Source organism: Alosa pseudoharengus, unplaced genomic scaffold (genome assembly GCF_046254945.1).
Source record: "Alosa pseudoharengus isolate Yale_2024_CS ecotype anadromous, Long Island Sound unplaced genomic scaffold, YU_APseudo_1.1 YU_APseudo_1.1_scf_21, whole genome shotgun sequence".
Classification (NCBI taxonomy): domain Eukaryota; kingdom Metazoa; phylum Chordata; class Actinopteri; order Clupeiformes; family Clupeidae; genus Alosa; species Alosa pseudoharengus.
In genome coordinates, this window is record NW_027468674.1 from 35675642 (window position 1) to 35702830 (window position 27189).

The window sequence follows — 27189 nt, forward strand, 5'->3', positions numbered from 1 at the left end:
ACGTCCCATCTCCCCTTCCATCTGCTCCCGTTCATCTATCTGAGGTTGGATATTAAGTTCCCGAAGTGTAGGGAGTGCTTCTGTTAGCGTCGGATAGGTCTTCTCACCAGATTCCATGAAGACTTTCAGCTGTGCTGGCTAGATGCACTTAGCTTTGATGTTTTTCTCTTTTAAACTTTTGATGACCTCTCTAACCTGCTTTCTCTTATTTTGTAACTCTGGGGAAAAGTCATGGTCAAAGTATATCTGTTCTCCTTTGAAAACAAGTTTTTGGCCCCATGCTTGTCTGAGAATCTTTTCTTTCACGGAATAGTCCACAAATCTTATGATGAGAGATCTCGGAGTGGCATTGGGACTCGTCGGCTTGGTTGTTAAAGACCGATGGGCTCTCTCAATTTCTAGGCTCACTTCAGGCATTGGGTCGAGGACGGACTGTATCAACTCCTTTGCAAACTCCCTAACATCTCTGCCCTCACTCCCCTCAGGCACCTTATATATTCTCAAATTATTGCGTCTCATCCTATTCTGCAGGTCTTCACACCTGGCTTTTAAGTCCATATCACGGCGCAGCAGATATCTCATTGCTCTCTCATACCTTTTCCCATTGTCTTCTGCCGCACTAATGCGATCTTCCGCCTCTGTTGTTCTTGTCTCCAGCCTTCTTATTTCAGTTTTCAGTTCCTCCATAGACGACCCCAATTTTGTAAGCGAGGCCTTAGTCTGTTCATGTCCATCACGGTTTTCCGCCCGTAGCTTTTCTAGCTCGGCTAATACCCTGGATTCCATGTGGTGAACGTTAGCACTAGCATTATCGTCTCCTCCCTTTTGGTTTTGCTTCGGATTTTCATTCTTATCTGTCAAGTTCTGCTGTTTGCCAGCACCTCTGCCTCTAGATGATGTTGACATCACGTAAATATATTATATCGCCTAGTTTTCGATCAGTTGTTAGGATTTTTAATAATCAAATAGACGGAGCTCCGTTTTTAGGCTTATGCCTTAGACATGGCGTCACCGGAAGTTCAAGCTTAAACTGTTAACCATGTTGTTAGTTGCTTTGGTTAAAAATGCGTCAGCCAAATGTAATGTAATGTAATAACTAATAGTTGTATGGCAAAGGTATGTTTTTCCCTTTCCAAGCAGTGACACTCAGGAAGGCAGCCAACAGAAGGCACCCAGGGACCATGTCCATGTGCTCAATCTGAGTCCTGGTCAGGGACACAAAAGAAGAGTTTACCGTTTTGAGAATGAATACCTTCCCGATACAAAACATGCATGCATCCAAGGGCATAAAATAAATCTAATCTACAAAACAAGAAAAAAAATATCATGCCAAATAATATGAAACAATGTAGTTGCATATAATGTGGCAAAACTCAATAATAATGATGCAAGTCAGGCACATCCACATGCACCACTACAAAATATTCCACTTTTTTGACATCTACACTGCCTGGTACTGCACTGACTTCCACTTTCCTTGCATCCACATATAGTCAGCTCCAAGCACCTGGCCTATACAGGTTCTTTGGTTAAAAGCTGGGGGACAAGCATTCCATCCTTCATGTGCCAATCACAACTGGTTGGTAAGGGCAACTGTGGATGGGTCACTGGTGACTGTTTCCACTGAGTTGGTGGTAAAGTATCCACATTGGCTTTCACTTTCAAAAACAGGGCACAGCGAACATCATGGATTGAAGTGCTGTTTGTTTTTGGATCATACAGTTTGCAGACAAACTATTCTGCTGAGGATAGAATAGCTCCACCAAAGTTGTGGAGAAGATGAGGGCACTGCTGGAACACTTTCCACGCCATCCTTTTTCCTTTTCCAGTGAACTGACTGGTAGTGTCACATCCAGTGATGGCATGAAATGCCAACAGACCATCCAGAATCTCATTTGACATTTTAATATCATGCACTTTAATGTAGCGTGGTTTCTTGGCAGTTCCTGCTTTCATCCAAATTTCTGGGCTCAGCAGGTTGCAAACACAAGATGCAACAACAGTACATCTGTGTCACTGCACTGAATGATGAGCCTCTCATACCCTTTGGTTGTGGGATCATGAGGTTGTGCCTTCATCTTCTCTACAACTTTGGTGAGGATGAAGTACCAAGTCCAGCTATTCTATAAGTATAAGTATATATACTCTTTTGATCCCGTGAGGGAAATTTGGTCTCTGCATTTATCCCAATCCGTGAATTAGTGAAACACACTCAGCACACAGTGAACACACAGTGAGGTGAACCACACACTAATCCCGGCGCAGTGAGCTGCCTGCAACAACAGCGCCGCTCAGGGAGCAGTGAGGGGTTAGGTGCCTTGCTCAAGGGCACTTCAGCCATGCCTACTGGTCGGGGTTCGAACTGGCAACCCTCCGGTCACAAGTCCGAAGTGCTAACCAGTAGGCCACTGTATGATCCAAAAACGACCAGCACTTCAATCCATGGTGTTCGCTGTGCCCTGTTTTGGAAAATGAAAGCCAATTTGGATACTTTACCACCAACTCAGGATGCCTTGTCTCTGCACCTAATGAGGGCCCACTATCAAACACAGGTTTGGAAACAGTCACAAGTGACCCATCCACAGTTGCCCTTACCAACCAGTTGTGGTTGGCACATGAAGGATGGAATGCTTGTCCCCCACCTTTTAACCAAAGAACCTGTACAGGCCAGGTGCTTGGAGCTGACGATATGTGGATGCAAGGAAAGTGGAAGTCAGTGCAGTACCAGGCAATGTCAAAAAAGTGGAATATTTTGTAGTGGGGCATGTGGATGTGGCTGTGCAGCTCTGTGCAAGAATACTCAGGTACTCACATCATTATTATTGAGTTTTGACACATTATATGCAACTATATAGCTTGACGAGCCAGACCCACATTAAAATGTAGGGTCTGGGCACTCACCGTTCGCAGTGCTCAGTTCGAGGGGCGGGATAATCGGTTGTCTTTCAAAGTCCCTCTGCATGCAATAGGACAGCGCTAGAACGAGTCCCATGCGTTTTCCCACCAGCGGAGCTAGTTGGCTAGTTCAAACTTTTGCCAACTTAAAAAAAGCTTAACTCGTGTCAAGCTGTTTGCCAACAGCAAGATCCATCTTCTTTGTTTTCAAGTAGCAGGGAATTCAAGCCAAACCGCTGCAACTCTGCCATCAATCATTATGTTAAGCCCGCCTAACGATATGATTGGCCTGATAGAAGTTTAATTTTTCCAGCTCACAAGCCAACGGAGAGTTGCTAGACTAGCCCTGGCAGCAAATCTAATTTGCTGCTGCTAGGGTGCGTCTAGATTTCTAGGCTAGCAACTATATTGTTTCAGATTATTAGGCATGATATTGTTTTTCCTGTTTTGTAGATTAGATTGATATTATGCCCTTGGATGCATGCATGCATGTTTTGTATTGGGAAGGTATTCATTATCAAAACAGTAAACTCTTCTTTTGTGTCCCTGACCAGGACTCAGACTGAGCACATGGACATGGTCCCTGGGTGCCTTCTGTTGGCTGCCTACCAGCAGTGTTGGGAGGGTTACTTTCAAAACGTATTCCGTTACAGAATACAGAATACATGCCCAAAAATGTAATATGTAACGTATTCCGTTACGTTACTCAATCTGAGTAACGTATTCTGAATACTTAGATTACTTCCGCATTGAATTGCATTTTATAAGTGTAGGAATGCGGCCATCAAATCCTGCTTAGGCCTACTACTAAACAGGCCTATTCTGTTGTGTTCTTCTGTTCCAAATGGCTGAAGTGTTAGGCCCACATAGGAGAATGTAAAGTCAACTAAGCTACCTGATACAACTTTAAAATAGCAAGGTGACCATTAAAACTACAGCAGGCGACTATTAAAATAAACAAATAAATAGGCTACTTTAAGGGCGTATAGCCAGAAATTATCGATCCAATGTGTGTCTCAATTGTCCCCCGCTGACCACCTCACACATTTCTCTAGATTTTGCAACGACCTTACATGACACAATGCAATAAAATATGGCAGTTTTTAGGACACAGAATAATGTTTGTAATGATACCAGTTACGTTTAACAATAACATAAGTGTAATGAGCTATTCATCGAAGGTGACGTGAAATGCTTACTTTGGAAAAAAAACATTTGCCAATATCCTTGGATGGGAGATACTTGTGTCGTTCAAATTTTCCATGATCAAAGAGGGCACTAATATGCATGTGCATAGCAAAAATCACAACTTGGGCTTGCTGTGCAAGCAAGATATTTAAAGCAACACCAAAGAACTTTTCCTCTGTCGCACGCACTATTTGTTTATCCAGCACTGGCTTTGGAAATAACAATGTCCACAGACAAGGTAGAATATGTTGCATGATTTTATGAAAGTACGATGTATTGCGACATCAGATGCAAGTCACATTTGTAGTTTCTTATGTGTCATTCCATCGAACTACAGATCCGCTACCCGATCTGGCAAACTTACATAGTGCGGTTATAGCCGATAGAGGGCCGCGAAGCGAATGCAGAAGTGCCGTTCACCCTGTTACGAGTTGATGAACCACTGAAACGATTTTGGAAACATTATTTTAAGGTAGAAAAAACTCTTTGGTGTTGCTTTAAGGTGTCTCAACTGTACACATGTCTCAACTGTACTCAGTCTACCCTAATTAAGGTGTGCCTGTGAGATTTTTCGGTGGCATCAACCCAGTAGGCTACAAGTGAGGGGTGCATATGACAGGTGGAACGCAAATGACCTGTAAATGTAAACACTATGGGCTAGGCTACTGTATATCAGTGCTCTCAAAATGAACGTGATCGCGTAATGACAATCAAAAACCGCACGTTAAAATATGCTAGGCCTACTCGCAAGAATAATTCTTCAGAGGCTGCACCATATAATTCATTTTAAAACGTAAATGTAGATCTAGAAAAAATAATAATCTATAAAGCTATTTTAAGTTAGAATAAAAAACTTAGAATGCAGTGCCTATTTTAGAGATTGGTTTTATTGTAGCCTAGGTCTAAATCAACACGTGAACTAGGCTTTGCTTATTGCTTAGCAAACTGTGTAACCGATTGGCCGAAGTAGCCTGAGCTATTAATACTTGGGAAAATATCCTTTGAACAGACATCAGGAACCACGATCAGTGAGGAACAGGAGTTACATCCACTTACTTTACTCAATTTGCTGTGCAAACAGTCATTTCAGGGTCTCCGATGACGCTTCCGTAATGCCCGCTGGCTGCGTTTTATGGTTTTGAGGCTAGTGCAAGACTGCAGGGCTTGGATTTAAACATGTAAACAATTTCATCATAGATTGCTTTCAGGAGCTTCTGGGAAATGGAGTTGCCTTAATTTATTTTGAGAGTGAACAAACTTATGAAACAGATAAGTATCGTCATGTAATCCATTGATTTCAACAATGTAACTGTATTCTAAATACCAACTATTTAACTTGTAACTGTATCGGAATACAGTTACTCATAATTTGTATTCTGAATAACGCCGGTACATGTATTCCATTACTCCCCAACACTGCCTACCAGAGAGTCACTGCTTGGATGGGGAAAAACATACCTTTGCCATACGACTATTATATAGTTATTACTACTAACTAGTTACTTACCCCTAACCCTAAAGAAGTGAGAGAGCAGTTATGTTAGGATGGAATTAATAACTATAGTGATATGTTAATTAAATATATTTGTGTTACAACCTGGTACATTAATGAAGTAAAATAGCACCATAGACCACCATCTACAGTTCTACATTTCCGCCTTGACATTAAAGAATTATAACTTGTGCAGTATTGCACTGTCTCTCCCTACAAGCTTTAAACTTGGCTTGACTCATTCCCATAGATAGGGGTACTGATTGATAGAGGTTTTGGGATACTATGCTATGTTTCCAAGCTGATATTCACTTTGAAAACTGGTTCTCTTTAGGCGGAGATTGTTTTTTTCATGTTCTAGTTCTGTTGTCTCTTACACTGTACAATAAATGTCAATTCTGACACTTCTGCAGACAGCCCATGAGTGTTAGCTTTCATTTGATACCTTTTTTATGTATATGGTCCTTGTGGTTGTTGAGATATTCAACATTTATTGCTGGCATGTCGTGTTGAGCAGGAAACCAAAAAATTGGCCTGAAATTGCTTGTACAAGTCACACAAAAAAATATTCAGCTTGACAACCACCCTAATTTCTTACCTATGGGTGTATTCTACCTAAAAAAATAGGGTGACAGCTTGTACCAAAACATGTCCGCAAAAGTCTTAACGGAAGCCCTTTTCAGAATTGGCCCCCTGACTACTGCAGCAGATGTCACGCAGCTCAGAATTGATCATTACAAACTGTGTTCATAGACATAAACTGTTTGCTTTTGTTTTACTAATGATTAAAAAATAATATAGAAAAAGTCAGTTTGGGTTTTCGAAACACATATTTGAATGGTAGGCTATGGATACATTACTTGGGCTTAGGAAGCAAAAAAAATATTAAACCCTACAGCAAGTAGCCTGCCTTGGTAGGGACGTTTGAATCATGTAAATCTGACATCAAATCAACAAAAACACTTCAAAATAAATGTTCAAATAAATCCCAGAGTTCGGTTTTGTTAAGGTTGCATTATTTACCTAATTTACATCTGCATTGGATGACTTTTTTTACTGGAAGGGACCGAAATCCTATTTTAACGTTTCGGGCCTACCCCGTTGTCATTTTTCCTTACTAAGAGTAGCTCTGAAAGGCTTTGTGAATAACTTAATAAGAGAAACTCCTAGTTAAAATATTTTATTGATATTTAGGAGTACTCCTAGTGGTAAGATAAAAGGCTTTGTGAATATGGCCCCTGGTGTCTAACCCAATGCATAGCCCATTTACACAAAATAATGGTCGAATATTACTGATGATATTTCATTGTTATTTAAGAACATGCAGTGCGCGTAGGGCACCAAAAACATCTTGCTCGTAAAAAATCATCATACCGCATATTGTGGCGTGTCTGTTATTTAGCCTACTTATTGTAGGCTGCGCAATTATTTTGGGCAAGCCTGCATTCGAGGCAGGCCTTTATTTAATAAGGCTTCTGTTGAAGAATTTTATATAAAGTCTGCGCTAACAGTAATCCTCCTGCCCCCGCCACCACTGCTGTGTGAGCGCGTCCCTGGATAGTGTGGCATGTTTACGCGTTATGTCTCCTTGCAAACTTGACTAGGCCCAGGGCTCCAGAGTCCTCCTAATTTTTCAAAAGTGCGACTAAAAAAAATCGGAGGTGGCACCGGTGCGACCAGCTATTCGAGAGAGGAAAAAGTGTCCGCATTGAAACTCTACCTTTGGTTCAAAAACATACACATATTTGGCCAATATTGTGGTTTAAACAAATCACAGATAGTGAAGGGCGGGACCTCCCCTCTGATTGGCCGTGGCCCAGTGCCTGTGTGTAAATTTGAAAATGCATGTGCTGCAGAGAGAGAGAGAGAGAGGTCAGAGACCCGTCAGAGTGGATGTAGTTGCATTACAGTGTGGTCACATAGGCCGAGATAAATGTCCCCTCTCCCCACTGCCTTTCGGCGGCTGGCAGCAGCAAACTGATCAGACGAGCCCGAGATGATGATCAAGTTTATCGTTGCCTACAATAGGCCTAGTGAAACCAACTTCCCTTCACCAAGTTCAGTCCGAAAGAATTATTCACCAGAAAAATAGTTTGAACGTAAACCCAACGTACAGCAATGTCACTTGCGCCAAATTTATAGGAGTTTGTGCAGATGAAAAGACGTCTTAAAATTGCAAACAATGCATACAAGGCCTTCCCGAACGACAGAGATACAGATCTCGCCGAAAAGGAGTGCGTCATTGACCGCAGTTACATGCAGGGAGTAACCCGGTTTTCAACAGCAATATTCGTTTTGCGCGCGAGTTGTGTAAACCCATTCTGATGGCATCAATCAATTTAATCCGGTATTTGGCGCAAACCGAATATCGCTGCTACATTTAAAGCCTGAATATTCCCTGCATGTATAACTGTGGTCATTGTGTACGGTGAATTTAATGGACACATTTAGATCGAGCATGGCAAGTCATTGCAATAGCCTATAATAATAGGCCTACCATTTTGTTACTGCATTAACCATAGTGATGTTCTTATTGAAAATGTAAAAATACTAAAATTAAAAAGTAAATTGCATTGTGGGGCTGTCAAATGATTATTGCAATCATCATTGCAAAATCACATAAAAATCCCCCAGGCTACTTGGAACATCTCTTTAAATTGTGCTCAAATACATTTCTATGGAAGATGCTAGCATGGCGAGCTGGTTTAGCCAAGGCCTAAAGATCATGAAGGATAGTATGTAAGACATTGAGCCATGAGATGTGCAGTTTGAAGCCCTCAAAAGACGTGCACTGTTAATTTACTCACTGTTATTTTTATTTAATTCATCTTAAGATGTTTTAAGTTTAAATTTCAGTTCAGTGAAGCACTTAAAGCACCAACACTTCATTAAGTTACTTTTCTTGTAGAATTGTAAATCATAAGTCATAGGACAACCTATATAGGACAGTAATTAAGGGAAAAAAGTGAACCTGCTGCGGTGTTAAATGCGATGTGGTTGAAAATTTGGGTGCACCTAACTTTTGTGCTGGTGCACCTAAGAAAAAAAGTTAGGCGCTACGACGGAGTATTAGGGCCACGCATGAAGAAAAAAATTATTTTTGCCATGGCGAGATTAAACTCGACGTGTTGACTTTAAAGTCGCCATGTCGACATTAAACTCGACATTTCGAGAATAAAGTTGAAATGTCATGTCGACTTTAATCTCGACGTGTCGACTTTAAAGTCGCCATGTCGACATTAAACTAGACATTCTAGGAATAAAGTGGAAATAGCATCACTTTAATCTCGACGTGTCGACTTTAAAGTCGACATGACATTAAACTCACAATACAGTTTAAACATAGCCTACACAGTTATGTAGCCTACACTAACACACAATATGTTACATGAATAATAGGCTTCAAATAGGTGTTATTTCAGATAGATTGCAGATATTCAGATAGATTGCGTCTTGTCTGTTAACTAGGCTACTCATTGCAGTCATCGTGAAGTGCTGTATCTCGCGGTTATGGAAATACCATGCACTATGCCGTTTAGGCTATATAGCTAGAATAATACATGTATCCAATGATATAATGTTTCTATACAAAATGTTATTTCACTCTGTTTTACGTGGGTAAGGCCACCGCACATCCAAATAACTGCCCTTCATGGCCCACAGGCCGTCAATCTCCATAGGTTAACATGGCTAAACTAATTTGTCTAAAACTGCTTTTCCATGTCTCACCTGCAATAAATATAGGAGGCTATAAACACAGGTATAGCATAAGCATATATACTATTTTGATCCCGTGAGGGAATATGTGTGCATGTAGCCTACTTTATTTAAGCACTATGTGTGCATATGTGCGCATGTAGGCTACTAGCCTACATGGGGTGGTCGGGAGGACAGCTTCATTCTCCCTCCATAGACATTCAGCAATAGGCTGTTTTGCATCCATTACAAACCAGCAATGTGAAAGTCTAGGATCGGGGAGAGCGCCTATATGCCTAGTCTAGTGCATAAGCATGAAGTTGAACCTTTAGATGAACAACACTCTTTAATAAAAGGCCTACAATAAATAAATAAACCGCATGACGTTTAGGCTACTTTTGACCATCGCATTTATCGCCTGTAACTCCGTGATAAGGACCTAACAGGAAAGTATTTGGCTGAGCAACGGAGGTTAATATGTACTATGTTTTGTCCACATGATATAGGCCTATGTCTAATCATTGATGCACTCGAAGAAAACTATGTTTCATTCGTCCTCCCTTTCAATCGTCCCGAGCGGTCGTTCTCTCTCCAAACTACTTATTCTCAAAATGTTGAGTTTAATGTCGACACGTCGAGATTAAAGTCGACATTACATTTCAACTTTATTCTCTAAATGTCGAGTTTAATGTCGACATGGCGACTTTAAAGTCAACATGTCGAGTTTAATCTCGCCATGGCAAAAATATTTTTTTTTCTTCATGTGTGGCCCTAATACTTCGTCGTAAGGCGCACCAGTGCAACCAGTGCAAAAAGTTAGTCTGGAGCCCTGAGGCCTATAGCGCAACCATTTACGTCTTCATAAAATAACAACTTGCCAGATATGCCTTCATAGCTTTGGGCTTCATTCAGCATTTTGTTTTTCCACTGGAAATTACTCTTCTACATTTGCTGCCTGCTACATCCTTTCTGTTTGTTTTTATTGAGGTCTTGAGTTAATGCATTAAACATTGTTTGCTGGTAACCCGCCACAAATAGCCTACAGATTCTTGCGTGTGTACATTCTCTATTCTCTCCAAAATGTGCCCGTTCTATAGGCTGGCCAAGTGCAAAATTCTGCGGCATAAAGTCTGCATGAACAGTTCTTGAAGACACTGTTTTGATTTGCGTAGGGGAGGTGCGGGCTGAAGCCAACCTGATTGAGGGAGAGCGGTGCAAGGAGAGAATGTGCTCTATGACATCATCAGAGCCAAAATGCAATATAAAAACAAACTGGAGCAGGAGTTTAGCAACATGAACACAAAACAAGCATTCCAGAGAATCAAGAAACTTACAGGTCAAGAACATAACCACCATCCCCAACCAAGCTCGGACCCTCTTCATCTTGCAAACACCCTGAACAGTTTCTTCAACCGGTTCGACACCCATGACCACACCCCCACCTGTGAGGAACTTCTCAGAACCCTTCCCTCCCATGAACCTCACCACCCGCCCTTCACAGAGGAGGATGTGCAGCAGCAGCTGGCCAGGTGCAAAGTTGGCAAGGCACCAGGGCCAGACGGCATCCCGGCAAAGGTGCTCAATGGAGCTCTCTCCCATCTTCCACTCCATCTTCTGGGAATCCTACAGGACAGCAACAATACCCACCCTCTGGAAAACATCAACCATTACACCTGTACCCAAGAAACCACGCCCGTCAGAGCCCAACCACTTCCGTCCGGTCGCACTCACCCCAATAATCATGAAATGCATGGAGAAAATCATACTACAACTCATCTTACCTGCTGTCAGGACACAACTGGACCCATACCAATTTGCATACCGGCCGAAAAGGGGGACAGAGGACGCAGTGGCATGCCTTCTCCACTCCCTCCTTCACCACCTCCAGACTCCCCATAACTTTGCCTCAGTTCTGTTTGTTGACTTCAGCTCCGCATTCAATACAATCCAGCGCCATCAACTCATCAAGAAACTACAGCACCTGAATGTCACCCCTCTCCTCATCCACTGGATAAACAACTTTCTCAGCAACAGGCCACAGACAGTGAAAATAGGGACTACAACATCATCAACCATCATCAACAACACTGGAACCCCCCAAGGTTGCGTACTCAGTCCCTTCCTGTACACACTTTACACAAATGACTGCCAGAGTCCACTACCCAACACCACTTACTACAAATATGCAGATGACACAGCCATAGTAGGACTACTTACAGACAACAGTTCCATCACAGCCTACCACCAGTCCATCACAGATTTTGCACTGTGGTGCTCTGATAACTACCTCCAACTCAACATTGACAAGACAAAAGAACTGGTCATTCATGCATCAAAATCACCCCCTGGACTCACTCACATCACCATACATGGCCAACCAGTTGCACAGGTCAGCACTTTCAAATATATTGGTCTCACCATTGACAATAAGCTTAACTTCAATAAACATGTCACCATTACGCAGAAACGTGCACAACAGAGACTGTATGCAATACGCAAACTAAGATCACTGTATGTTGCCCCCCATCTCCTTCTGCTACTCTACAAAAGCATCATCCAACCCCTTCTACTCTACTGCTCCCCCTGTTTCTTCACCATACTAAATGTCACCAGCAAGAACAAACTCATTAAAATCTCACACTTAGCATCCAAGATAATACAGCTTCCCACCCCCAGCCTCACTGATGCAAATGACACAGCCACCACACGCCTTACACGCGCCATAGTAAGCAGCCCTGACCATGCCCTGAACCGGTTCTTCACCCTACTCCCATCTGGCCGCAGATACAGAGTCCTGGACTGGAAAAAAGTGCACTTTAAGAAAAGTTTTATACCCTCAGCAATCACTGCACTAAACAAACTCCTGTGACAATTACCCATTCCCCCTATTCTTTTGTGTTTTATGTTGTCTGCACTGTCCACCTTTTTGCATTGGGGTGTTATTATGTTATATGTTATATGTATGAGGCTGTGTACATCCTGCATGGAATGTAACAATGACATGTGTGAAAAAGAATATCCTTATAGGACAATAAAGACTCTATACTATACTATACTATCCTGCGCATATCTCTACAATGAAATAATGTGTCTAGGCTAATCTATATTTTCAATAAGCAATCACTACATGCCTATGGAAACAATAAGTCAATATATTAGACATATCAACAGTAACGCAGGAATGCGCGACTGAAGTGGCCATTTCAAAGTAATGCCCACAGTATCTTACCAAGTGTAATGGTAAGTGTATAATCTTATATTACAATACAAAATCTTGTTAGTATGTTTTTAGTATAAAGATACTTACATTGAGCTTTCTTGTAATATTATTTGACCTAAAATAAGTCAAAATCTTCTTAAATTAAGACATAAAAAACAAACAAATTTATCTGCCAATGGATTAAGAAAATGTAAAAAGAGTGAACCTGATGAAGCATTGGCGAAACGCATCATTCGCAAAAAAATAAACCAGCAAAGAAAATCCACCAGTGTGTGGTGATCTTTCACTTTCCTTTTATGAAAATGTACTTTAATTTAAGATGAGATTTAAGATTTAAGACAAATTGTCTTAAATCTTAAATTTTAAGATATATTTTCTTAATCCTACTTTTTTAAAACAATCAACTCAAATAGTGTGTGAACTTTAACTTTAGGTTACCCTGCATCTTTTCATTTGCGTGAAATGTAGGCTTACATTAGCCTCCGTTCTCTTTTATCTCTCTTATATAACTAGTATGCTGAGGAATATGATAAAAACACATTGTTAATGTTACTACCCTATGTTATTTAGCCTACATAATTTCAGTTTTTGCTCTTGAGCATGAAGATTACATTTGTGGCATAACTTCATTATGTAAATTTGCATTATGCAAATCCAAATTGTCTAGCCTATTAATACCATATTTTCCAGACTATAAGTCACACTTTTTTCATAGTTTGGCTTGTCCTGCGACTTGTAGTCAGGTGCGACTTATATATGAAAAAATATATGATTGAACATGTTTTTAAATGTTAATTAACTGACATGAACATGAAACATTACCGTCTACAGCTGCGAGAGAGCGCTCTCAAATGCACAAGTTCTGTGCACTTTCAGTCAAAGGTTAGTGCTTGCACTATGCCTGAAACACACGTGCATACCTAAATCCTGAAATTATGGCCGGGATTCTATTTATAGCTGGTCCTCAGATTCAGACAAATAAAGGCCAGTAATAATTTTGTTTCCATTTAACTCATAAAAGAGCTCTTCTTAATATTTTATATTGTTGGTTGGTTTAATATTGTTGCCAATGAAAAGTCATTGTCCTACACCATCGCTCTCAAGCTACCAGCCGCTTGCCGCCTCCTTCTGAGCTTACCAGAGGCTGAAGCAGTAACCTAAACACATGTGTACCGAGTTCGACCATTCGCTGGGATTTGTTTTCATGCTAGTCGAATATGACCAGTTTTATTGCAAACTGCTAAGCGTTTAATGCTAGCCTTTGGGGCAGACGTACAGTAAAAAGTAATCGCTATTTCTATACCATTAACAAGGCTCAAAATAGCACCACACTTACACGGTAGCATAATGAGGGTCTCTACATGTAAACCGAAGCACGTCCTCCATTAACGTTAGGTCACGTAAATCATAGATTTGCGTGACTTTTATTATTATGCGCAATACTTAATAACTTATGCGCAATACCCGCAATCCTGCGCTGAAATATAGGTCCTGGTTTTAATTTGTTTTCTCGAGGTGGCCAGCCGGGCATTTGCACCTGCTTGGTGCAGCTTCGGTCTGCACGTCCTTTTAAAACCGCATCTTTTTCTCTCTCGTGAGCATTTCATCTGCTGCCGGCTTGTCTCTCTACATCGCCCATAATGCTTGACTGCAATGCATTCTCCACATTTTTAGCTAATTTTTCATGTACCACATCAGCATTTTTGTTTAGTGAATCTTTTGTAAATTGCTTTACAATTACCATCGGGCTTATAGGCCTATCACCTGGCTTGCTTTGGTCATATCCTTTTAAAACCACATCTTTTTCTCTCTCTCAAGCATTTAATCTGCTGCCAGCTTGTGACTCCACATCACCCAAAATGCTTGATTGCATTGTATTCTCCACATTGTAGCTAAATTTTGGTGTACCACATGCCATTTTCTTTCAGTGAATCTTTTGCTTTACAATTACCTTCCGGTCCATCTCTTGGCTGCCTTCACTCCTTCGTCTTCATTAACATTAATCTTTTTGGCTCTTTTTAGTCTCTGTTTTTGGTTTTGGATTTTGTGAAATACATTTCTAAATAAATGCGACTTATAGTCCGGTGCGACTTATATATGTTTTTTTCCTGTTCATGACACATTTTTTGACTAATGCAGCTTATACTCCGGAGCGATTTATAGTCCGGAAAATACGGTACTTAGGCCTATTTGAAGACAGAGTAATAGCCTACTTTATAGGCATTTTAAAAAAATTTAGCTTTGAACTGACTGTTGCATTTGGTGCCCACTCTGGTGTCTACAGGGCTCCTGTAACACAGAAGAGATCACTACTCCGTGTGTGCGAAGGTGTGTGTGCTGGTCTTAGGTCTGTGCTGTTCTCACAGAGCAAAAGAGGAAGTATCTTTCAGTGTATATGTCTGGTGCGAGGGCCCCTTTTCAACAGGTTTAGGATGTACGAGGGGGTTGACTGAAAGGCTCTCTCTATCTGAATCAAATTCCCTAATTTGGGGTTTGGGGCTGACAAAGGTGGACTACTTCAGTCTGTCTTTGTCTCGGAGTCTCTATGCCCTTGGCTCGTACTTCATAATGTGGTTAACTCAATAAAATGGGGAAGAACTTCAGAGCTGTGTTAACAAAAAGTTGTTTAGTCATTCTTAAAAATGAGGTCAAAAATGACAGTGTCGTCATAAGAGTGACATGACACTGTCATTAACGTGTCATAAACAGGTCATAAACATTTATGACATAACGCTTCTGTTATTAAGTCACATTCGTTTTTTGTCCTAACAAGTTAGGGTTAGGGTTAGGGTTAGGTTTAGAGTTATGGTTAGGGTTGGGGTTAGGATTAGGGTTAGGTTTCATGTGTCATGACACAGTGTCATGTGTTCTTGACAGTGTCATGTCACTCTTATGGCGATACTGTCAAGTAAAGTGTTACCAAAACTCCTTACTACGGACGTTTGTCTGCCCGTCTGGGGTTAAGAGGAAACTAACTACCCTATTCTTAGGGGAGTTTAGTCAAAATTAAAGCTCTTCTTGAAGACAGTTCTTATAACACATGAAATATATATAATTGATCACAACGGATCTATAACAATTTAGGTTCTATCCCTAAATACACTTGTATTTATCAGACAGATTTCTGTATCCTTGTTTGTGTGATGTGCATTTAGACCACAACGGGTCCTAGAACTTAGTTTCACAAAACAAAGCATAATCGTTTTTTTTTTTACTGGCCTGGAGCATAGGACTTTCTTTCCACAATGCCTGGCTGAGTTCACTACTCCTGTGTATTTCAGTGCATTGCGCAGTATGTTTTTTGCCCATATACAGCAGGGCCGTAGTCATCATAGACATTGAGGGGGACGTGTCCTCCCCAATATTCAAATATGACCAAAATGTCCCCCCCAATATTCGGACATAGTAAAAAATAAAGAAAGAATAAAGCGCTATACTCAGGGATTAAAGTGAAAAAAAATCGTTTGACTGAACTTTTTTCAGGCCATAAATCATATGTTGTTCATATCTACCTATAGAGATAGCACCCCTTTTGCGGTCGCGACCTATTGGTTTTTAATGTACAAAAAGATGCAAACAGCAAAGTAAAGAGAGTATTCGCCTAATTCACACGGCGGCCATTGTTTAAACCAAAACGAGGCTACAGGGTACACTTACTATATAATTAATGCCACCTACAGGTGAATGCATAGAACATAACAATCCTATGGTTTGTGTACCCTGTAGCCTCGTTTTAGCCGCCAATGGCCGCCATGTGAATAAGGCGAATTGAGAGTGTTCTTGATTGAGATTGAGTTTTCCTGATGAACAAAAATATATTTTAGTACCATCCCTGACCATTGCTGATTAGCCATTCTAGCCATATTTTCTACTGCAGCAATATTGTAGAAAGGCTTTAACACACTCTTATTTAATTACTTCAGGCCAAAAGTGTTTAAAGGGGAGATTTTTTTCTTGTTAATATGCAATTAAACACCAAGTAAAATCTATAAAATCAAGTTTGCAAGACTTCCCATTTCCTCATCAAAGTAACGAATCAGAACATTCTAGATATTGTTCATATTTCCATTGTTGCCTCATCCGCATTTAATGAAAACATGGTAATTTTGAGTTTTACAGACAACTCAGTTTTCCAATGAGCAGCAATACTGTGTGTGCTCATGCAGGAGGTCTGCGCATTTGATAACGACAATCTGGAGACGGAGCTTTTGTCTTCAGCAACAGATTGTATAAGGTTGACAAGAGGTTGTGATATGGTGAGGGACCGGTCGTGTTGCGCTATGAAAGAACATGCGTAGCCTACTTTCTAAACGTAAAAACGGTCAGCCATAGATAAACGTAGCCTACCTCTGTCGTGGTGGCTAGTTGCACCAGGTAGGGAAGATGTCCTGAAGTGCACGAACGTTAACCTTATGGCGGTCTTCTGATTGGTGGCGTGCTAAAACGTTTTCCTATTGCATCCATAAACAATTTTCTTGTAGCGAACCGCGCAAAATCAAACCTCTGGCACTTTAATTTCTTTACACCATGGCTTGTTAGTTCTCCCCCGTTTCCAACAGCTGCCCATCGCAAATTAATAATAATACATTGCATAGGCTACGGTTTATATTGCGTCGCTTTACACATAGCCTAATGTTAAAAATTGATTAAAAACTGTAACAATAATAGTAGCCTACATCGGGTGGCATAGCAGGCCATCTGTGTCCAGGGGTTCATAATCCATCCATGCCATGCCTATGTCCGTCAAAAGTTTGGAATAACCTAATTGACTGACCTAACTAACGACTTGTTTGTGATTTTTAATAATATTTTTGTATGGTAGGAAATGTATTGAAATTCTGTTTGGGGGTCCCTCAGACCCCACCACAGATTTGGTCCCCCCCAATGTTGATATCATGACTACGGCCTTGATATATAAAGTGTCTTAGAAAGTAGCCCTCAAACCTACTCACCTGGAGTGAAGTCACCTCTGTAGACCGGAGTCTCTGTTGCAAGGCGTTCGATAGTCTCGGCAACACAGGGGAGGCAGAAAAATGCGAGAAAAATGCTATTGTAAATTATGATACTTCCCACATTTTCACTTTTCTTGACACATCACAAAAGATGAGATGTCTCCTGTACTGCACACAGGAAATTCAGTTTGCTTTCCTCTTTTCAAGCACCTTGTGTCTTTGTTTCAATGTCTTTCTATACGGCTCTGGTTTGCTTGTCCTCTGAGTTCGTCCTTAAGGACGGTTGTTAAGGACCTGAAGCCGGTCTGTTACGTTCAGCACCCCAATCTACGAACCCATGCCATGTCACCTTGGGTTATAGCCCTCTGAATGGTCTCTATCACCTCATGAGGGAGGCCATCATCAAGCAATCTCTCCAGTACAGGGGCAAGACTTTCAGACACCATTGGCCTTGGAGCCTGATGCCAACTGGTCCACTCAATTGACCCAGCAGGTCCTTGTGACATGGGATCTGCCGAGGCTGGCCATCCAAGCAGTGGAATGTGATCTGCAAACCATGACTGAGTCGGCCAGTAGAAAGCAATCAAAATCAATTTATGTTTTTCCTGACACACTCTGTGTGCTGAAGAGGAGGGAGAATATAAAGTAGAATGCTTGGTCTATGGGTTGGCTAACATGTCTGTGCTGTGATTAGGAATGATAAGTGGTGCTTTACTGTACTCCTCTGAAGAGGTCCACATCGGATTCAACACGCTGGGCAGATATATTGCACAAAGCAATATGAACTGGCTTTGAGCCCTCAAGGATCTTGATTAAGAGAAACATTTGAGGGGAACTCAATGCTTAAAGTGATTTTTATTAGTGCAAACTGACTAACGTTTCGACGCCCATGCGTCTTCTTCGACTTCGAAACGTTAGTCAGTTTGCACTAATGAAAATCACTTTAAGCATTGAGTGCTCCGGTCCTGCTCCTTGGCTCTTGTTAGACCTTGGATCTCCCTTTTTGACTTCTGCGTCCTGTTCCGTGAGCACCAACCAAAGCGCAAGTGACCCCCTTCCACCAAACATTTGGGGGGAGTTAACACCTCCCCACTATTCAGATATGCCAAATGGTTGTATTGCCCATTCTGATTAGCACATGTGAGCCTTCCAAGAAGTGAACAAAGGTCTTTTGTACAAGATGAACTGAACAGTACTAATACATTAATGCAGAGGCATCTCATTGGATACGTCCAAACACCATGCATAGTGCTGCCTTTGCATAGAGAGATACGTCTGTGGTGTGAGAGCGCACCTGCATGTCATAGACCAGTGGTCGCCAACCCGTCGATCGTGATTGACCTGTAGATTTTTAGGACTTACCCAATAGATCCCGAGAATAACAGGAAACATAAAAACACACTCACCAAATTCCTGCATATTCGCCAACGTTTACAGGGCCTAAATTTCAGCGCGGGATTGCGAGTATAGTGCATGATTTATTCAAGACCCGCAACTCTAGCATCATAATGCAAGAAATTCCCGTACACATTTTACAGTGCTGTCTGATAACGTTAATCTAATAATGGAGAGGCATGAATGCGGGACCGGACGGACCAACTTCTAACCGAACATAACCCCATGCAGACACACACGCGCACAGCACCACTTTGCAGGTGCACACTCTCTTTCTCTCTCTCGCAACAGGACTTGTCACCACTGAAGTCAAATTATGCTAGGTGCTTCTACATCAACTGCTACCTGACAGAAAATGAAAACGAAAGTTTAGCAATCAGGAACTGTCAGGAATTTGTTCTCCATTTGAAGAACGTAATCGATTGCAGACGTGCACAGACAGCTACAGACACAGAGCGCATCGTAGGCCCAGGCCTAGGTTACTTTCACTTTCTAGAGTGCGCTTTCATGCTTCATACCAAAACAGCTATCAAACATTATCAAATTTATCATGGCGTGTTGTCACAGACACATACTCCAATTAGAAAATCAAAACCAAAATCATGTAAGTAAAGACTATGTTAAGTGTTATTATCTCATTAACGCCTGTATAAGGGGGTGGAGGATGTGATATTTTTGACCTGATACATTTGCCTAAATAAAAGGCCTTAAATTGGAAGTATTTTGGCTCTGATTCTCACTTCAAGGTAGATCTTGCCTTTGTTCAGGGCCGAGGTCAGGGATCTTGGGCTCAAAAAGGTTGGTGACCACTGTCATAGACCTTATGTCTAGCTGACTCTACTGTGAAAGTTGACACTGTGATCAGCAGCACCGGAGCCCCACAGGGAACTGTGCTCTCTCCAGTCCTGTTCACCCTGTACACATCTGGCTTCTGCTACAACACCGAGTCATGCCACATGCAGAAGTTTTCTGACGATACTGCAATTGTGGGGTGTATCAGGGACGAGCAAGAGGAGGAGTACAGGAGGCTGGTGGAGGACTTTGTGCAATGGTGCAAACTCAATCACCTTCAACTCAACACTTCAAAGACCAGGGAGATGGTGGTGGATTTCCACAGGTCTTAGCCCGCTCTGCTACCAGTCTCAATTGATGGGGTCAATGTGGAGGTGGTAAGCACCTACAAGTATCTGGGTCTCCACCTGGACAATAAACTGGACTGGTCAGCCAATACTGATGCACTCTACAAGAAAGGGCAGAGCAGGCTGTACTTCCTGAGGAGGCTGCGGTCCTTAAAATTTGTGTGCAGTAAGCTCCTCAGGATGTTCTACCAGTCTGTTGTTGCCAGCGTCCTCTTCTATGCAGTGGTATGCAGTGGAGGAAGCACAAGGAAGAAGGATGATAGGCGACTTGACAGCCTGGTAAGGAAAGCTGGCTCTGTAGTGGGAGCTGAACTGGAGTGCATCAATTCAATATCTGACAAAAGGACCCTGAACAAACTGATCAACATTTTGGACAATGAGTGTCATCCACTCCACAGCACTATTGTAAAGCAGAAGAGCCTGATCAGCTGGAGACTTCGCTCACTGCCTTGCACAACAGACAGACTGAGGAAGTCATTTGTCCCCAGGGCCATTGAACTGTTCAATGCTTCACTTAAGGGAAGAGGAGAGATAGACTGACTGACAGACAGATAGTCTGTCTGCCTCTCCACCCTCTCCATGTTTGTGTACTGTCTGTCCACTAGCCACTGCTTCACTGTTTCCGTGCTATATTAGCACATATGCATAAATCCTCCCTCCATCCCACAGCCGGATTGTGGTCACACTTATACCTTTAATTAATATAGTTATATATATATATATATATATATTGTAGATAAAGTTTTTCTATAGTTTTTTTATATTACCTTGCCTACTCTATATGTATTTTATGCTGGTCTCTAGACTTATTCTTGCACTGTTGCACTGTTGGACTCATTTGCAACATCACCATGACACTCACTCTCACAGAGCACAGGCTCAGTCCCTGCCTCAGTCATTGCAAGCGTCTCATGCTAAATCACCCACTATGTGGTTACTGTTTTAGACTTGATTTAGATTTAGTGTTATTTAGTATAATTTGTATTTTAGTATATTCTTGATCTTCTACTGTCCTTATTGCTTGTTGTGTTTTTTATATTATATACTCTTAATTACTTGTTCTGCTGTTAGTGAACGTTGTGTGTAATGTGTAATGTATATTTTATTCTTCATCTTGTTTTAACTTTTTTGTTTCAAACTGGAACAATCTCCATCAGAGGTGGATAGCTAGTTGCCATATCCAGGAGAGAAACACATACTGTATACCCAATGCAAGTCATTAAGAGGGCATTCTTGCCATTTCCTGGAATGGCCATCAAGCCTGAGTTTCATAACTGTTAACATATGATCAACATATACATTTTCCACATGGTCAGTTTTTGGTCAGATATTTTTAAAATAAACCATTTTAAAATGTAAAATTCTGCAAAATGCTCATTTTGTATCCGTTGTTTACCATGTACAAGAAATATTGGTACTTAAGAAAGGACTGTAAAACTAGACACAAAACTTATATTAGCCAAAACTGGAAGCATGATTGCATAACCTTGTATGAAAAAGATTAATTCACTGCAACACTATTTTATTGTTTGTTGTATTGATCTAATTTCCTAATTTTGGTTATGGACAGGTTGCCATGGAAACACGGGCTTTAATTGCCTGGATGGAGAAGATCCCATTTGTTCTTGGTGGCAACCTGCAGGGAGGGGAGCTTGTTGTGACTTATCCTTATGACCGCACACGCTCACTTGGGATCACACAGGAGCAGACACCAACACCAGATGACCACATCTTCCGCTGGCTGGCTTTTTCATATGCATCCACCCACCGACTCATGACTGATGCCAGGCGCCGTGTCTGTCACACTAAGGACTTTGCTAAGGAAGACAGCACTATAAATGGAGCAGCCTGGCATACTGCAGCTGGGAGTTAGCACCTTTCAGTGTTATTTAGTCATTTGTTTAAGTTTATACTGGATCCACAAGCCAAGCCACATATTAATATAATAATTTAAAGATGATGATTACAAATGGGCAGTCCAAGGAGTAAATAATAATCACTGATTTAAATGACTGACCAGACACAACAGCAGGGATTTTTAAAACATCTTTTTAGCTGATGTCTCTTAAAATAGAGTAATGATAAATAGAGTGATAAGGGTAGCCAATCAATAAAATGTGTGTGAGCAGAACATAATTGCAATACACATGCACCTCAAGGCAAAAGGTAAAACGAAAAAGAAAGCAACCGAATTTCTGAAGCAAAACAACGTGTGCCCCCATCCATTTACAATGGAACAAAACTTCTTCAAAAAAACTCTCAGCACAAGTGACCTAATTAACTTTGGTCAGATTATTGCCTCAATTTTGTCAGATATTTCAGACATAACATACTGCTCTAGAGTTTGATTGGAAATGTGCCTCGAACGGACCCTTTGGGGAGTTTCATTCTGGTTTTTTTCCGAAACAGAGTGTGATTGTTCTATTCACATAAAGGCCACCCTAACAATCTTTGAATGTAAATGCTCCATGTTTTGACTCAACATCAAAAACAAGTCAGTTTTAGCCAATAAAAAGTGGAAATTATAACTTCAAATTAACACAAAGTGGCAACAGTGATATAAATGGGATAATAAACTCCACAGCGTTTGGTTTTTAGAAAAAAAAATATGCACATTGGGGCTGCATTACGGGGCTGCATTACCACTTCAAGCCACTCTATGACGCAGAAGACAGCTAAACCAAGCTAGATAGATAGATAGGCTACAGTAGATATATAGAGATAGAAGGTCGGGCTTGTGGAGCTATAGGCAACATGGTCCTCGCTTTAGATTGGGGGGCTGCAAAATTTACTACAAATAGGTAAGAAAGGTCTTACCTTGGGGCAGCCGTGGCCTACTGGTTAGCGCTTCGGACTTGTTACAGGAGGGTTGCCGGTTCGAACCCCGACCAGAAGGCACCTAACCCCTCACTGCTCCCCGAGCGCCGCTGTTGCCGGCAGCTCACTGCGCCAGGATTAGTGTGTGCTTCACCTCACTGTGTGCTGAGTGTGTTTCACTAATTCACGGATTGGGATAAATGCAGAGACCAAATTTCCCTCACGGGATCAAGATAGTGTATACATATACTTATAAGCGTATTAGTTATCCACCTCTTTGTCTTATACACCATTAACAAGCTGCTTGTTAAAGGGACACCAGGCAAGCCTGATGCTTTTTCTCTACGAAACTCCCCCTGGCTCGGTCTGAAGCTCTTTTCCTTTTCTTTGCGTCTTCCGTCAAGTGTTTTCACTGCTTCTTCGCCGGCTCTGCCATTATACACGCGTTTGCAACAATCTCTAGCGTTTAGTTAGCCTGCCTCTGTGCTGTAAACTGATCCTGCTTTGGTTGGTGGGTGGGATAGGGGAGCGCGGGGCACAAAGTACCACTTTTTGGTTATGGCTAAATAATTCTAAAATCATTTGAGTTTCACTAGTTATACTTTTTAACAAGCAACATACATATCTCTGTTACACATATGCACTGGAAGTTTGTTTGTAGGAGCTACTGTTCTTTTACAATTCCACCGAGAGTGGCGATAGGTGAAATGTTACAACCTGCCCCATATGCGGGGTTAGTTGTAACACTCATCCCAAAGGCTGTTTTTAATTAAATTAATTCAATAAATGTATCTGAATGTGTATGATAGAATAGGATCTGACTATTTATGATACATAAGTCATGAACTAACAACAGACGTGTGTCGAAAATTGACTTTATTTTCTATACGGAGAAATAACATGAGAAATATGCGCCAATGGAAGCTAAGAGTCTAACCAAGGTCAATCCTGCCAAGAAAAGCCCTCAAACCTGAAAACACATGAGGCAAAATGCAAAACATCACAAAAACTAACTAAACTAACACTAATACGCGCATATTTTTGTATTGCAACATCATTATACAGTATGAGTGGCTTAGTTGTAACAGCGCGTTACAACTAACCCCGCTGGGTCACGTTTGTTATAAAATAAGCTAGCTCCTGCTATGAGTTGGCTACATGTTTCAAAACGGTGTTCATTTTTAGCCTACAAGACGGTTATTAAGATGATACAAGATTGGAGTCAGTGAGCTGCACCCACAACTCAGTATTGGAAAGACAAGTACAACCTAGACATTTACGTTGATGTCTTCAAAAGGCGTTTTGCTGCAGATCTACGTGGAAACACGTCCATACTGACTGAAAATGTGTGGAACACCGTCTCATAGTAGTGTGATTAACTGACCAATAGCATGCCTCGATCAACCCCCTGCAAATAGGGAAAAAGTCCGTGTTACATTTAACCCCGCGTTACTTTGTGCCCCGCGCTCCCCTATTCTTCCTACAGGCAGTAGGGGCGGGCGAGAGAGCCTTCATTCGCCCCGTAATGAGTCATTTAACCATATACCGACTTACGAAGATGATTAATTAACACGAAAACGTTGCCTGGTGTCCCTTTAACACTTACAACTGTTGACCAATATGCTTGTAAGTAACTTAAAAGGCTGCTTATTAACACAAGCTGCATGTTAACAGTTAGTTAATGTTATTAAAGGATAACAGCAGTTACCTAACTGTTAGTAATGAATTGTTATCTGCTTATAATGCACTGTTAATACCTAATAAGCACATGTTATTCTAAAGTGTTACCGAATTTTTATTTAAAACTTTGACAACTACAGTACTATATGACTACTCTGCGCTAGCGGCAGTCATAATTGTATAGAGACAGCATGCTCTTTACCTTGCAAAATCAATGCATTACTGCTAAAAAAAATCAAGTCAAGCAGTGGTACAGAAGAATGAGGTGGAGGAACTATAGTGCTCAAAGCAGTAGCACACGGGGATGGCTGGTGATGGGCGAATAATGATCCCTCAAAACCCAAATATCTATCAAGCATTTTGTCTGACTCAATCGAAATTATGTAGTGAATGAGCAAATTAGGCAGTTTATTTTGATTTTTTAAATCAGAAATATAAGTATAAAATACACATAAAAGCAGCACATCAAAACTGGTATAGCAACATCACATATTACCAACCTCTTACGTGTATGTGTCACTTAATTTTCATTTCTATACAAACCAAGACGGCGGATTCCTAAAGAAACGCAAGCACCCACACCATAAATTTATCTAACCGTGACTCGAAGAGCTGTAAACAGTGTTGTAAGGCTGCGTGTACAAATCCGTTTGGAGCTCCAGTGGAATTTTGAATTGCGACAACGAGAATTCTCGGGCTAACCGTTGACGTGCGTGAGAAAGGTTGATAATAAGTATCCACCAGACCAGCACTAAACTCCAAGCGTGGTAAACAAAATCGGATATTTCAGGCAGTAAAAGCCCCGGTAAGAACCAAACTAGATTTTGTTCAAATCTACACACCTATGGCTACTGAAAAATGTAAGGTTCGTTTGGCAAATGTTATTTTGAAGTATTAAAAAACATCATTGTTTTAGAATTTTCGAACGAAATGGTTGGTAATTAGCACGTTTATGCAACCCAGTCTCACGTCTGAACGTGTCACTGTCACGTTAATTAATCTATTGGGACGTGTTGTGTAACACGTTTCCTTGTTAAAAAACGTGTTGAGCAGGACGTAATTATCGTGTTACTATCACGTTGTATTTCGCTTTCAACGAGCCAACAGAACCACGTCATCTGTCAAAAAAGCCTGACCTCACAAAATGGCGAGAATGTTATTTGATGCTTTTGATGTGCAGTTTCACACTCTTAAGCCTGCTTTGAGTTGTGGGTTAGAAGGAGCCACCTTCTAGCTAGCAGTTTTAGAAGGCTGAACCCCAGAATCCAGAAACAAGAACCGAGCAGGGACGGAGAAAAAAGAAGAATCCAAATGGGAAATGAGGTGAGCCTTGCTACTGCCGCTAGCATGATAATTTTGCTAGCAATTGAGCAAAACATTTTAAAGTTGATTTAACATGAAATAGTAGCCTATGCATGGGCAATACTGTGAATTCAGAGTAGGCTTGCACAACTTATAATTTAGCTAACGTGCATGATGTAATGTTACATTAATCTGTAAAACAGCTGTTGTCTGTGTAAATTAACATTGTAGCCTAATATTGTTAGTGTGAGCTACAGCTAACAGCTGGGAGGTAGCCTATCAGCCAGGCATGTATAATCGATAATCATGATGAACGTGAATAGATTTTGTTGCGAAAACGCGCATTGTTTTAGGCCACATATCAGGTATAAAACAATTGTATTCTGATACAGCAGTTCTCCAGATGTTAGATATTCACTTATATTATAATATAATATTGTATTTCTTTAACCTGATTAAGAGAGGGGTTTAATTCAATAGAGAATTGCAATGTGTGTAGCCCATAATGTTAGATATTAGATTAGGCTAGATTTAGATTAGATTCAAATTTATTGTAATTTAAAAGAGTAGTACAGGTACAGAGCCAATGAAATGCAGTTGACATCCAACTAGAAGTGCAGTTAGATAAATAGGCAAGTTTTCCAGATGACATGTGTACAGTGACAGAAATAGCCTATACAGTGAATATGGAATGTGTGTCTAGACTATAACAAAACAAATTGATAATAATACATAATAATGATAATAATAGCAGTAATTACAGTAGGCCACTCGCATTGTTGTTGGTGACGTGTCTGTTTCCTATTGTTCCATGCCACTCTCCTACTGTCTCAATATCTTAGCAATATCTTAGTTCAATTCAATGTCTTATAATGGTAAAAGATGTGGACAAATACATGATATGATATACAAATAAATAGTTGTTCACGACATGTTATGGTTAAATTATCGGAATGAGTGCGATGGTGATGCAATCCTGCTTTTCAATTAGTTGAGATGGTGTTTGACATTAAATTATAAGCAGGTCAGTTTCACATAATAAGCTTTTTGTTTCTTTGGGTCTGGGTAATTCATGTGACAAAAAATTCTGTTATAGGCTTCTACCGTTTTTCTGAAAAACAAAGCAGTACAACAACATTTCTATCTCCAAAATAATGCATTGTACGCATGTGTGTACTACGTAGTGCATGCAGCTTTTAATGTCCAAAGTAGCCTATACTGATTTCCCTGCATAAAAACTACAAATACTCCTTCAAAACTACAGTGTTGACACTTGAAGTTGTGGAGTTATATTTTAGTAGCCTATTCTATAATATAATAAATACCCACATCAGTTTTACCCTTGTCTCACCTGTATACAACATATGTCTATGAATTGCAGTAGTGATCAAATGAAAAAGGAAAGAAAGGTGT

General features: G+C 40.8%; 1 protein-coding gene across 1 annotated transcript in view; it reads left to right on the forward strand.

Moving 5' to 3' along the window:
• LOC143138210 (inactive carboxypeptidase-like protein X2) overlaps window positions 1-27189 on the forward strand; it is a 289505-nt gene that overhangs the window by 219394 nt on the left and 42922 nt on the right. The window contains exon 10 of the mRNA XM_076298713.1: window positions 21548-21845. Within this exon, the coding sequence (XP_076154828.1) occupies window positions 21548-21845 (298 nt within the window). The remainder of the gene's footprint in view (window positions 1-21547; window positions 21846-27189) is intronic.